The sequence below is a fragment of the Anomaloglossus baeobatrachus genome, chromosome 1, assembly GCF_048569485.1.
Source record: "Anomaloglossus baeobatrachus isolate aAnoBae1 chromosome 1, aAnoBae1.hap1, whole genome shotgun sequence".
Classification (NCBI taxonomy): domain Eukaryota; kingdom Metazoa; phylum Chordata; class Amphibia; order Anura; family Aromobatidae; genus Anomaloglossus; species Anomaloglossus baeobatrachus.
The window spans coordinates 414,057,287-414,071,572 of NC_134353.1; the positions used below are offsets into that span (position 1 = coordinate 414,057,287).

The 14,286-nt window shown below is 42.8% G+C and overlaps 1 protein-coding gene across 3 annotated transcripts in view; it reads left to right on the plus strand.

Annotated features, from left to right (window-relative positions):
* Positions 1-13,027, plus strand: part of KXD1 (KxDL motif containing 1) — a 29,076-nt gene extending 16,049 nt beyond the window's left edge. For 2 of the 3 annotated variants that reach the window (XM_075337855.1, XM_075337856.1), the window contains exon 5: positions 9,234-13,027. In XM_075337855.1, coding sequence (XP_075193970.1) covers positions 9,234-9,466 — 233 coding nt within the window. In that variant the 3' untranslated portion in view covers positions 9,467-13,027. The remainder of the gene's footprint in view (positions 1-9,233) is intronic. The other variant, XM_075337854.1, reaches the window with a different exon arrangement.
* The last annotated feature ends 1,259 nt before the right edge of the window (positions 13,028-14,286 follow it).

Consider the following 14,286-nt stretch of genomic DNA (forward strand, 5'->3'; position numbering starts at 1 on the left):
CTAAAATGTGCCCTATTTTACAGCTTTTTCTGCATGGTTGGCAACCAATGTAAGCACTTGGGCTATGTTCACACAGGGCTTTTTTGGTGCTTTTTTTTTTTTTTTTTTTTTTGTGTGTAACCAAAACTTGATCTTGTGGGGCAGGAAATCTCCTTTGAGTCATCTGTGTTTTTGGTATGTTGGTATGTTTTTTAGTGGCATTTTTGCTGTGGATTTGGTGCGGATTTGCCGCAATTTTCTACAAAATGGGTTGTATCAATGAAAAACACTGCTAAGAATTGACATGTTCATTGTTTGAAATCTGCAACAAAAATACCGGGATTTGACAAATCAGTCAGGAAAAGTGTGTGGTGTGTGTGTATATGAGATTTCAGAAATCTCAGACTTTCCTGGGACTGTAAAAAGCAGCTTTTTACTAGCAGGGATTTGCATAAAACCAAGGCAAATCTGCAGCTAAAAAATGCACCCAAAAAGCACTGTGAGAACATAGCCTTAGTCGTGGAGTTTTTTGTTTTTTTTTCTTCTTGGAAGGATTAGAAGTTATCAGGGTGTAATTTACACTGGTTTCCCCATGCAGGAGCAGAATGTACAGACAATGAACACAGCTGCATTTTATTGATGGCATTTTGAATGCACAGAAATACCATGACGAGACCCTGAGGCCCATTGTTATAGTATTCACCCATGACCTCATGTTGCAGCATGATAATACACGGCCCCATGTTGCAAGCATCTATACACAACTCCTGGAAGCTGAAAACATCCCAGTCCTTGCACGGCCAGCATACTCACCGGACCTGTCACCCATTGAGCATGTTTAGAATGCTCTCGATCGGAGTATATAACAGTGTACTCAAGATACTGCAAATATCCAGCAACCCTGCCATTACAGGGGAGTGAACAAACATTCCAGATGTTGCACTACATGCTGCAATTTTTGGTCTCGCCAGATACTGACTTTTTTTTTTTTTTTTTTACTTCACCCCCCCCCCCCCCTCCCAATTCTGTTAAGCTGCACATTTTACAGTACTTTTATTGTGGCCAGCCTAAGGCACACGTGTGCAATAATCTATTCAACATCTCTTGATATGCCACACCTGTGAGGTAGTTTATTTATCTCCACAAAGTGCTCACTAAGGCTGGAGTCACATTAGCTTGTGGCATCCGATGCGCGATGCTAATGACCTTCGGCTCCTGCTCTGCTGCGAGCAGAGTGCCTAGCAACTGTGACCTGCTCCTGCAACCGGATCACAGCCGCAGAGGAGAGGGGTAGGGTCTATCCATCTCCTTCATTGTCAGCCTATGCGTATATCGCACTGCACTTGGATGTCATCAGCATGCAGTCCGATATCTTGCGCCTATAGAATTGTATGGGTATAAGTAATGCAAGACTTAAAGACAATCACCGCATGCTACAAATTTTTTTTTTCCTCATTCCGATTAGAGCTGAGGAAAAAAACGTCATATCTAAGATATGTCTCACATGGAGCCGAGTGCAATGTGAGATTTTGTTGTTTTGCGAGTCATACATCCGTGTGACTCTACCTTAATGCAGATTGAGAACTTTGTGAGTCATATTTGAGCGAAAAAGGCCTTTTGTGTACATACAAAAAGTAATATTTTAGTTTAGTGTGTGTGTGTGTGTGTGTGTGTGTGTGTGTGTGTGTGTGTGTGTGTGTGTGTCCGGTGCTGGCAATTCATTAAACTGAATTAAAGCACTGACTGTGGTGGGCCCCTGCACTGTTAAGGGGCTAGGTGCCTGCGGGCCACTAAAAGACAAATATCCTGTGTTAGTAAGCTATAAACTTTTTCGGAAAATGAAGTATTTCTCCCAGAAAATTGCCATTACACATGTTTTGTCCTGCACATGTTTCTTTCCTGTGTATTTTAACCACACACAAAAAAAAAACCCCAAATCAGACATAATTTCACACAACTTAAAAAATGAGCTGGATAGAATTGTTGACACCCTCACACCCTAATCTTAATATTTGGTGGCACACCGTTTGGAATAAGTATCTTCAATAATGAATTGGGTTTTATAACAATCAACAAGCTTCTTACACCTCTTAACTAGAATTGTGGACCACTCCTCTTTTACTAACTTCTCCAGGTCCCTCATATTTGAGGAGTTCCTTCTCACAACAGTAATTTTTAATCACTCCACAAGTATTCAGTGGGCTTTAGATCCGGACTCATTGCTGGCCATTTCATTACTGTCCAGCGCTTTGCTCAGTCCATTTCTCGGGCATACTGAAGTATGTTTGTGGTCATTGTCCTGCTGGAAGACCCATGACGTAGGACACAAACCCAGCTTTCTTACACTGGGCACTACATTGCAACCTAAAATCCTTTGGTAATCCTCACATCCCATGATGGTTTGCACACTGTCAAGGCACATAGTGCCAGAGGCACAAAAACCTCTATGAAACTCCACCATATGTGACTGTACTTACTGTGTTTTTTACTTTGTAGGCCTCATTCCATTATCGGACAACAGTAGTTTCATGGTTAAATACCTAGTTATATAGGTTGAAAAATGGCTGAGGGAAATCATCCATCCCTGTTTAAAAGCTTGGTGTCTGCCATTTCTACCGCTTGCAATAGGACATTACACAGTCTGACTGCTCTAACTGTAAAGCGTCAAAGAATCCCTTCCTATTAAGCTGCCGGAATCGCCTTTCTTCCACCCATAAGTGGCTTCTGCTTCTTAGTATTGTCTTTGGAAGAAATAAGTCATGTATCGGCCCTTTGTATTGACCATACATGTATTTATACATTTACATTAGATCGCCTCTGAGATGTTGGTGTCCCTTTTTTTTTTTTTCTTTTTTCTTTAACCCCTTCAGCCCCCAGGCACTTTCCGTTTTTGTTTTTTGCTCCTTTTCTTCTGAGAGCCGAAACTTTTTTTTTTTATTCTTTTGTCAATCTTGCCATATGAGGGCTTGTTTTTTGCGGGACGAGTTGTACTTTTAAATGAAACCATAAGTTTTACCATATAGTGTACTGGAAAACAGCAAAAAAATTCCAAGTGCGGAAAAATTGCAAAAAAAGTGTGATCGCACAATAGTTTTTGGGATGTTTTATTCACAGTGTTCACTATATGGTAAAACTGATGTATCTATATGATGCCTCAGGTCGGTGCGAGTTTGTAGACACCACACATGTATAGGTTTACTTGTATCTAAGGGGTTAAAAAAATTCACAAGTTTGTGCAATAAATGTGGCGCACGTTTTGCGCCATTTTCCTAAACATGTAGCGTTCTCATTTTTCGGGATCTATGGCTCAGTGATGGCTTATTTTTTGTGTCTCGAGCTAACATTTTTAATGGTACCATTTTTGTGCAGATGCTACGTTTTGATTGCCTGTTATTGCATTTTGCGTACAACATGCGGCGACCAAAATACGTAATTTTGGCGTTTGGAATTTTTTTTGCCACTACGCAGTTTACGAATCAGATTAATTGAGTTAATATTTTGATCGGGCATTTCTGAACGCGGCGATACCAAATGTGTATATTTATTTTATTTTTTAACCCTTTAATTTTCAATGGGGTGAAAGGGGGGTGATTTGAACTTTTTTTTTTTAAACTTTTTTTTTACTTTTTTTTTTATTTTACTAGTCCCCCTAGGGGGCTATAGCGATCAGCAATCCGATCGCTCTTATCTGCTGATCACAGCTATACAGCTGTAAACAGCAGATACAGTCACTTCCTGTTTCCCTCTGCTCCAGCAGGGAAAGTGAAAGTGAAACATCATAGCTGCAGGCGTCATCACATGACCCTACGATGCTACGATGGCAACCACCGAAAGTCACGTGATCACTTACGTGACTTCCGGTGGGGCGGCGGTAAGTAAAAACCATGGCCGCGCGCATATAGATCTCGCTGCCAGACTTTGGCAGCGAGATTTAAGGGGTTAAATGTTGCGAGAGGAAGCGATTCCGCTCACAACATGCAGGCATACATGTCAGCTGTTGAAAATAGCTGATATGTGTGCCGACCGCCACCGCCTGCCTGCGGCAGGGGGCGGGGCTTAACCTGACACGCTCCATGACGGATAGATCCATCCAAGGTCGTGAAGGGGTTAAGCTAAACGGGTCCAATGTTTCCAACATCATCATTTTGGAAAGCCTTCCATTCCTTGTAATATAGTTGTGTGGCTTTGAACTGACTTTTACGTCTGGATATTTTTTTTTTTTTTAAATGTGGGGCCCAAATCCCATACTCCAGATGTGACTTATAGAGGGGTACCAATATGTTGGGATTACAGGATCTAATCTCTTTATACACCCTAAAATCTTGTTTGCTTTTGCCACTGCTGCTCAGCTTATTTGTAAACCGAATCCCCAAGTTTTGTTCTGTAGTCCCGAGTTTACTTCATTTAATTTATATGCAACAATAGGATTACTCCATCCTAGGTGCATTACTCTACATTTATCAACCTTCTATCTCATTTGCCAAGTGTTTGCCTAAGTTTTTGTATCAGCAGTGGGGTCCTCCTGGGTCTCCTTCCATAGTGTTTTATGTTATTGAAATCTCGACTGATATTTCCCGCTGATGCACCCTGAGCCTGCAGGACAGCTTGTTTCTTTGGAACTTTGATCATTTTTTTTTTCTGCTTATCCACCATCTAAACTATTCTGCATTGCAACCTATTATTAATTTTTTCTCTATTGTCCACGTCCAGGGAGATTAGCTACAGTGCCGTGGGTTATAAGCTTCTTGCTTTGTGTTGCACTCCAAAGACAACGAAACATCAGTATCTCTCAGGATGGACTTGTAACCTTGAGATTGTTGATACTTGTCAACAATTTTGGTTCTTAAGTCCTCAGACTGTTCTCTTCTCATATTGTATGTCCTCCAAGTTTTTGTGGCGCACACACACACACACACACACACACACACACACACACACACACACACACACACACACACACACACACACACACACAGCAAAGATTGAATCTGCTTATTTCTCATGTAAAGTGCCATGGAATAAATGGCGCTACAATAACAACTTATCCCCTTTATCTGATTTCAGGTGTGATTTTTATATTTCACACACCTGTTACTTGCCACAGGTGAGTTTGAACGAACAGTTGTGGACCAGTGCCAACAATTTTGTGGTTTGGTGTTGTTATTCCCAACTTGTGTTTTTTTTTTTTTTTTTTTTTTGTGGTGTTCCAATACACGCAAAAATAAACAATAACAAAATATTTGTAATTGCAACAGTCTTGGGAGAAATGCCTTAATTTCCTGGAACAATTTCAAGTGTGCGAACACTTTCGGTCATGGGTAGGTATGTCGTCCCAGAAGGAAGCCATTTCTAAACATGATGCACAAGAATACCCGCTGTCAGCTTTGCTGAAGACAAGCAGACTAAGGACATGGATTACTGGAGCCATGTCCTGTGGTCTGTTTAGACCAAGATAAACTAATTTGGTTGAGATGGTGTCAATCACGAGAAGAGTACAGAGACAAGTGTCTTTCATACAGTAAAGCATAAAGGTGGGAGTGTCATGATTTGGGGCTGCATGAGTGCTGTCAGCTGTAGGGAGCTACAGACCATTGAGGAAACCATGAATACCAACATGTATTGTGACTTACTGAGGCAGAGCACGATGCCCCTCACTTCCGAAACCGGGCCACAAGTTTGTGTGCCAACAAAGCGACCACTGCTTTGCTAAAGAAACTGAGGATACTGATGCTGGACTGGCCCAGCATGTCTCCAGACCTAAATCCTATTGAGTATCTTTGGGGCATCCTCAAACGGAAGGTGGAGGAGCTCAAGGTCTTTAACATCCACCAGCTGCGTGATGTCATGGAGGATGGAAGATGATTCTAGCACAGGGGTGGGCAATTAATTTTCCCTTGGGGACGCATGAGAAATTGGGATTGGTTTAGAGGGCCGGACTAATATAATTACCTCAGTTCTACCCAATATACTACATTACTACACCCCCTCCATATACTACACCTGTAATAAACTACACCACTACACCCCCCATATACACCTGTATTATACTACACCCCCTCCATATACCTGTAATATACTACACCCCCATATACACCTGTATTATACTACACCACTATATAATACACCTCCGATATACTACATCATTACACCCCTATATACTACACCTGTAATATAGTACACCCCCATATAGTACACCTGTAATATACTACACCTCCATATAGCACACCTGTAATATACTACAACTCCATATAGTACACCTGTAATATACTACATCACTACACCCCTATATACACCTGTAATATACTACATCACTACACCCCATATACTACACCTGTAATATCGTACACCCCCATATAGTACACCTGTAATATACTACACCCCCATATAGCACACCTGTAATATACTACACCTCCATATAGTACACCTGTAATATACTACACCTCCATATAGCACACCTGTAATATACTACAACTCCATATAGTACACCTGTAATATACTACATCACTACACCCCTATATAGCACACCTGTAATATACTACACCTCCATAGAGCACAACTGTAATATACTACATCACTATACCCCCATATACTACACCACTATATACACCTCCATATAAGACACCTGTAATATACTACACCCCCATATGTCACTCACCCTGCTCCCCATACAGCCTGCACTCCCATATCACATGCACTACCCCCCCCATATGTCACACACCCTGCTCCCCATACAACCTGCACCCCCATATGTCACACCCTGCTCCCCATACAACCTGCACCCCCATATCTCACACAACCTGCACCCCCATATCTCACACACCCTGCTCCCCATACAACCTGCACCCCCCAGATCACACACACTACACCCCGATATGTCACACACCCTGCCCACATATCTCACCCTGCCTGTACCCCAACTTACCCCTCTCAAACTCTCCGCACTCCTTCACATCCTTCTGTCAGTCTGCAGCCCTCATATGCCACTCACCCTGCAACTCCATCTTCCCTTATATGCCACTCGCCCTGCAACTCCATCTTCCCTCATGCCACTCACCCTGCAACTCCATCTTCCCACATATGCCACTCACCCTGCAACTCCATCTTTCCTCATATGCCACTCACCCTGCAACTCCATCTTTCCTCATATGCCACTCACCCTGCAACTCCATCTTTCCTCATATGCCACTCACCCTGCAACTCCATCTTTCCTCATATGCCACTCACCCTGCAACTCCATCTTTCCTCATATGCCACTCACCCTGCAACTCCATCTTTCCTCATATGCCACTCACCCTGCAACTCCATCTTTCCTCATATGCCACTCACCCTGCAACTCCATCTTTCCTCATATGCCACTCACCCTGCAACTCCATCTTTCCTCATATGCCACTCACCCTGCAACTCCATCTTCCCTCATATGCCACTCACCCTGCAACTCCATCTTCCCACATATGCCACTCACCCTGCAACTCCATCTTCCCACATATGCCACTCACCCTGCAGCTCCATCTTCCCTCATATGCCACTCACCCTGCAGCTCCATCTTCCCACATATGCCACTCACCCTGCAACTCCATCTTCCCACATATGCCACTCACCCTGCAACTCCATCTTCCCACATATGCCACTCACCCTGCAACTCCATCTTCCCTCATATGCCACTCACCCTGCAACTCCATCTTCCCACATATGCCACTCACCCTGCAACTCCATCTTCCCACATATGCCACTCACCCTGCAGCTCCATCTTCCCTCATATGCCACTCACCCTGCAGCTCCATCTTCCCACATATGCCACTCACCCTGCAACTCCATCTTCCCACATATGCCACTCACCCTGCAACTCCATCTTCCCACATATGCCACTCACCCTGCAACTCCATCTTCCCTCATATGCCACTCACCCTGCAACTCCATCTTCCCACATATGCCACTCACCCTGCAACTCCATCTTCCCACATATGCCACTCACCCTGCAACTCCATCTTCCCTCATATGCCACTCACCCTGCAGCCCCCTCCCCCTCATGTCCCCTCTTTTCTTATTACCAGTCATCATGTGTCCACATCTCCTTCAAGATTCAGTATCTTTGCTTTCTGCCCGGCATCCTGTGTCTCCTCCCACACAGTCACATGGGCGTGACGTCATCGCAGGTCCTGCAGGATGAATTATTCCGTCTGCTGTGCTGCTTCTTCTCTTGCCGGGCGGGAACTTTTGAAATGACACACGCAGCGCAGTACTGACAACGTCAGAGCGCGCGCGTGTGTCACTGACAATTAGTGCCGGCAGGGAACAGAGGAAAGACTCCTGCGTTCTGCTGCCTGCACTTACTGTGCAGACGTGCAAGATCTCTTCCTGCTCGGAACGCTGCAGCCCAGCTCCACTGCATCGGCTGAAGACGGGCGGGCCGGTCACAGAGAGTAGGCGGGCCGGATGTGGCCCGCGGGCCGCCCCTTGCCAGGTCTGTTCTAGCGGCTCCTGTGAAGCTCTAGTGGTCTCCATGCCCAAGAGAACTAAGACAGTGGTTGAAAATAATGCTGGGCATACAAAATATTGATACTTTGGGCACAATTTGGCCATTTTCAGTTAGGGGTGTGCTCACTTTTGTTGCCAGTGTCGTAGACCTTAATGGCTGTGTTATTTTGAGGGCACAGCAAACTTACACAGTTATACAAGCTGTACACTGACTACTTTACATTGTATCAAAGTGTCATATCTTCAGTGTTGTCCCATAAGATATAAAATATTTACAAAAATGTGAGGGGGAAAAAACATGTTTGGTAGCTGTGTAATTGCATTGACAGGTCACTTGGACCATAAAATGATCATTATAAAAAAAAAATTGAGCAGTCTTTTACAGTTTTGCCACACTTTGAATTTTTTTTTCCACGCTTTCCAACACATCACATGACAATATGAATGGTGTCTGTTAAAAGTGAAACTCGTGTGTAAAAAAAAAATTCCCTTACACGTCTGTGAAAGGAAAAATGTAAAAAGTTATGGCTCTTGGAAGAAAGGGAGGAAAAAGAAATAGGTCTCTGCATGAAGGCGTTAAAACCTGAATTCTGTTAGTTTTACAAGGAGCAGGTTTATTTAATTGTTTGTTTTCATAGCGTTTAAGCTGTATATTATGCTCGCCATCTTTTTAAAAAAAAAAAACCCTACAAATCTGAATGATTTTTTTTTGATCTTTCTGTATCTCCATGCTTTTGGTACTTTTTAAATAAACCATTTTTTGTATCACTTGATTACAGATGTACATGAATCTCCCATTTTAGAAGATGATGATGATTTTGACCCAACCCCAAAGAGTGCGGCCACCACCATTGCTACTTCAGAGCAGAGCACAGAGTCTTGTGATACCAGTCCCTCGATCATTTCCCCTACCATGAGTCAGGACTTTGAGGACCTTTCCCAGGCTCCTTCTGAAACGCCATCTGCTAATGGGCAGCTTCTGACAGATGATGAGGTAGCGCATGAGGACTAGTAGACTGTTGTGGGTGAACTCGTTGGAGCAGTTTTTTGAAAAGCCCTTTGCCATGAATGGGATTTCAGCTATCTTGAAATGAGAACAGTGGTTCCAGAGGAAACGTTGGCAACATCTTTACCTGCTGAGCCACTGCATGAGGAGGCATCTGGCAAGGCAGAAATCATGTTCTTCTCCTGATGAAGGTTGTGCTCAGAACAGCACTTGTTTATTTCCTCTGTCTATATGTAAATTACTTGACTATACTGAAAAATGAAGATTAAAACAAGAAATGCCACTTTAAAAACAGTGCTGTATTCTCATTGTTGCCGATTTAGCTTTTTTAAACTCCAGATACAGTTTTATTGCCAAACTGCAATATAATGCTTTGTCTAATCTATGTAAATGATGATTTTTATAGTGGGTTATTTTTTTTTTTTTTTTTTCTTCTAGTGATGGGGGAGGGAGGCTCAGGAATGTAGCCCAACATTATCACTATTGTATAGCACCTTACAACTTCCTTTCCTTCCGTCTCTAGTATAGAAGTATCACTACTTGCTTCTAATATTCCTTCCAGTGTGTACTTTGTTTTGCTCTTCATAATTTATTTTTTTTTATATGGACACACTCATCTCACTTATGTACGTTGCTTTGTGTGTATTTATGTTATAAGTATATATAAAAAGACACGTTTAGGCTACTTTCACACATCCGGCTTGAGCTCTGCGGCTCAATCCGGCTGTGCAAGCTATGCAACAGATGCGTGAAAACACCGCATCCTTTGCATAAGTTTTTTTCCTTTGCGGCCAGTCCGGTTTTTGCCGCTTGCGGCATGCTACTGAGCATGCGCAGTGGCAAAAACCGCATGCGGCGGCCGGATGCGGTTATTGCCGCATCCGGCCGACATAGGCATGCATTGAAAAATGCGCCGCATCGGCCGAATGCGGCGCGATGCGTTTTTTTTTTTTCCGCACGAAAAAAACGTGCCAGGCAACGTTCCATCCGGCCGCCGCATCGGCTAAATCTGCCGCATGCGGCAAAAACCGGACGGAACACAAGGCCATGCGGCACAATGCGGCACTAATTAAAGTCTATGCAGGAAAATCGCAACCGGCAGCAAAAAAAAAACTGTTGCGTTTTTCCTGCAAAGTGACGGATTGTGCCGCATAGCAAAAACCGGAGGTGTGAAAGCAGCCTAATATGCTCTTTTACACAGGTTAGCTTTGGATTTTAGCACTTGGCATGGGATACTCTTCTGTGTAGCAAGGGCTGCAAACCGTTAACTGTAGCATACATGAAGTTCAATTTGGTTCTGCACTTTCCCCTGGAAATCACTAAGTAAATGCAGACTCTGTAAAAGGGATGTCCAAACGGTCATCTCTGTATCTTTCTGTCATATTAGTAGCCCCAATAAGAAATGCTCACCATAATGCTGTGATAAGAACCTGATATTCCTTTAGAATAAAGAGGAAGGAAAACTTACATTGGCAAGCCACAGGAACAAAAGAAAATAAAAAAAATTGTATGTATTATACACACACACACCCTTCAAATCTGCTCCATGAACCAGCACTGCCATTCAGACAGTCTACATCAGAATGATGTCCTGATCCTGCACCCAATCAGTGGTTAGGTGACAGGTCATTGCGCCACCACTAGCTGTCCTCCAGCAAAAGGTGTCAGCAGCAGCAATAGAGTGGATTCTTGGTGTGAAAAACTTTTTACTCTTTTTTTTTTTTTTTTTTTTTTCTCCCCCAATGGCTTGCTGCAGTCAGTATTTTATTTTTAAGAAACAAAGTACTTAATAGACCAAATTAATGTCAGAGCATGAACCACGATGCACGGTGTATGGGTGGGCCTCCTGACCTGAACTTGACATTCTAGATGAAGCTGTCACATTCGGGTGAGAAGATTCCCATGTGGTCTGTACTTCAACAGTGATTCATGGACATCTGCACTCTGCCTTGCCGTGATATATAGAATTTATATTGTTTTCCAGATGTTTATTGTTGTTTTTCTTTCTTTCACATCAATAATCATTAGAGTTGAGTGGACTTCTAATAATCTGGGTCCGGCGGATCTGTCGCGGGTTGAAAAAGTCCGGGTCTGATGAGAGAGATCGGGTTGGACCTGGATCGGACGATGAAACTGCGCGGATCTGGATTTTTACAGTTCGGATCTGCTCAACACTAATGATCATTAATATTCCTGTAAGAAATTTAGGTTTGTAACAGAGAAGACTCAATACAGATTGTGTAGAAAGTAAAGCCAGAGATTAAAAGCTATTTTTCTGATTTGTGGTTTTTTTTTGTTTTTTTTTTACAAATGAAAAAAAAAACAACTTGTTTCTATTTTCATGCATAACATTGAGCAGACCAAAAACCTCTATGGGTGGTCTCTAGCCAGTTGGTGCTGGTGATGGGTAGGCTCAGACTGTAAAAGTCTGGATCTGCTCGGTTTCAAAGGTACTCAAGTGTGTTATGTTCAGTGATCGGGGAGGATCAAAGGGGTAGAAACTAGGAAACCCAGAGAATCACCAGAGTGGTTGGAAACTCAGCTGACTGCAGACCTCTAACTGAAAACACAACTAGAAGTAGCCGTAGGACGTGCCTACAATGACCTGGCCGCCTCAACAGAGCCGGCGAGCTATTTGTTCCTAAAGAGAGAAAAACAAGGAAAGCTAATCTGCCTCGGAGCAGTTCCCCAAAGATTATAGGTAGCCCCCAAACATGTAAAGCCGGTAAGACAAGATGAAATACAATACACAGGTAGAGAAGAGATTCAGCAAAGATGAGGCCCAAACTATCTATATAGGACAGAAAAGAGCACTGCCTGCAGCCGCGCAAAACCCTAACAAAAAAAACCAACACACCTGATATGAAAAAACTGAGAATACACGATCTCTTCCCCACTATATGAGTAATCTGGTGTTACTGGGATCCAAGCAAAACACTAATATAGAGGAAGTACTGAAATTAATATGAGCCTGAAAAAACAAAAATACATTGCAGAATATGGAGCTGGGTACACAGACATTCCCAGCAGGGAATGATCCAACTCCACACAAACAGAAACCAGGAAACAAGGCTTAATACTACAGAAATAAAAACGACAAGAAAGGGGAAACAAACCAGCAAATGGTACAAAAACAAAACTTATCTGCAAGGAGGTCAGGTGGAAACAGATATAGGGCAGACTCCAGAATGTCCACAGCACCACATGAGACAACATTGAACACCTGCCCAGACCGAGAGAACACTACTCAGTTATATAGGACCAGTCTGAGCAGCCTAATTTCCAATCATCATCAGCTGTCTGGCTTCTGTTAAGCAGATTAACTCTACTACCAGCACTGGTGACAAGAGGGAGCCCCAAACTGAATTCCAGTCCAAATGTGTTCTCAACAGATCTGGATTTGGCACTCAGGAAATTAAAAAAAATAATAAGAATGGAGAAAGCACTTCATGCTTACCAAGGCTCCGGCGTGGCTGTTTACTGCTCCCCCAGCCGCATATTCTCTTTCTGGGCTGCTCGTCATTGCTCATCCATATGCACTGCTTTCCCTGCCTACTGGCCGTCCTGGCATTTGTGATTGGTTGCAGTCAAACGCATCCCCAGCCTGTGTGACAGCGTCTGACTGCAACTAATCACAGGCGCTATCTGTGGGTCCGTATCGCGGTGTAAAAAATAAGTAAATTTAAAGAATTTGCGTAAGGTCCCCCATATTAAGATACCCAGCTTAGATAAAGCATACGGCTACAGACTGCAGCCCCCAGCCGTGCGCTTATCTTGGCTGTATATCAAAATAAGAGGAACCGAATGCATTTTTTTTTTTATTTAAATAAATAATTTTAACCCCTTCAGCCCCAAGCCTATTTTGACCCTAAAGACCAGGCCATTTTTTGCAATTCTGACCAGTGTCACTTTATGAGGTTATAACTCTGGAACGCTTCAGCGGATCCCAGTGATTCTGAGATTATTTTTTCGTGACATATTGGGCTTCATGTTAGTGGTAAATTTAGGCCGATATTTTTTGCGTTTCTTTGTGAAAAAAGCGGAAATTTCGTGAAAATTTTGTAATTTTCAAACTTTGAATTTTTATGCTCTAAAACCAACGAGACATATGACACAAAATAATTAATAAATAACATTTCCCACATGTCTACTTTACATCAGAAAAATTTTGGGGAAAAAAAAAAAAATTTAAGGAAGTTATAGGGGTTCAAAGTTTATGAGCAATTTCTCATTTTTACAACAAAATTTACAAAGCCACTTTTTTTAGGGACCATATCACATTTGAAGCGATTTTGAAAGGTCTACATGACATAAAACACCCAAAAGTGACACCATTCCAAAAACGGCACCCCTCAGGCTACTCAAAACCACATTCAAGAAGGTTATTAACCCTTCAGGTGCTTCACAGTAACTAAAGCAATGTGGAAGGAAAAAATGAACATTTTACTTTTACTTTTTGCAACAAAAATGTTAATTTAGCCTCAAATATTGCATATTCACAAGGGTAGCAGGATTAAATGAACCCCCAAAATTTGTTGGGCAATTTCTACTGAGCACGTAGATACCTCATATGTGGCGAAAAACCACTGTTTGGGCGCACAGCAGGACTCGGAAGGGAGGGAGCGCCATTTGACTTTTTTGAACAGAAAATTAGCTGGAATCGTTAGCCGCACCATGTTGCGTTTGGAGAGCCCCTGAGGTGCCGAAACAGTGGAGCTCCCCCACATGTGACCCCATTTTGGAAACTAGACCCCCTCATGGAATTTATCTAGATGTTTATTGAGCACTTTGAGCCTCTTGGGGCTTCACAAATGTTAATAGAGTTG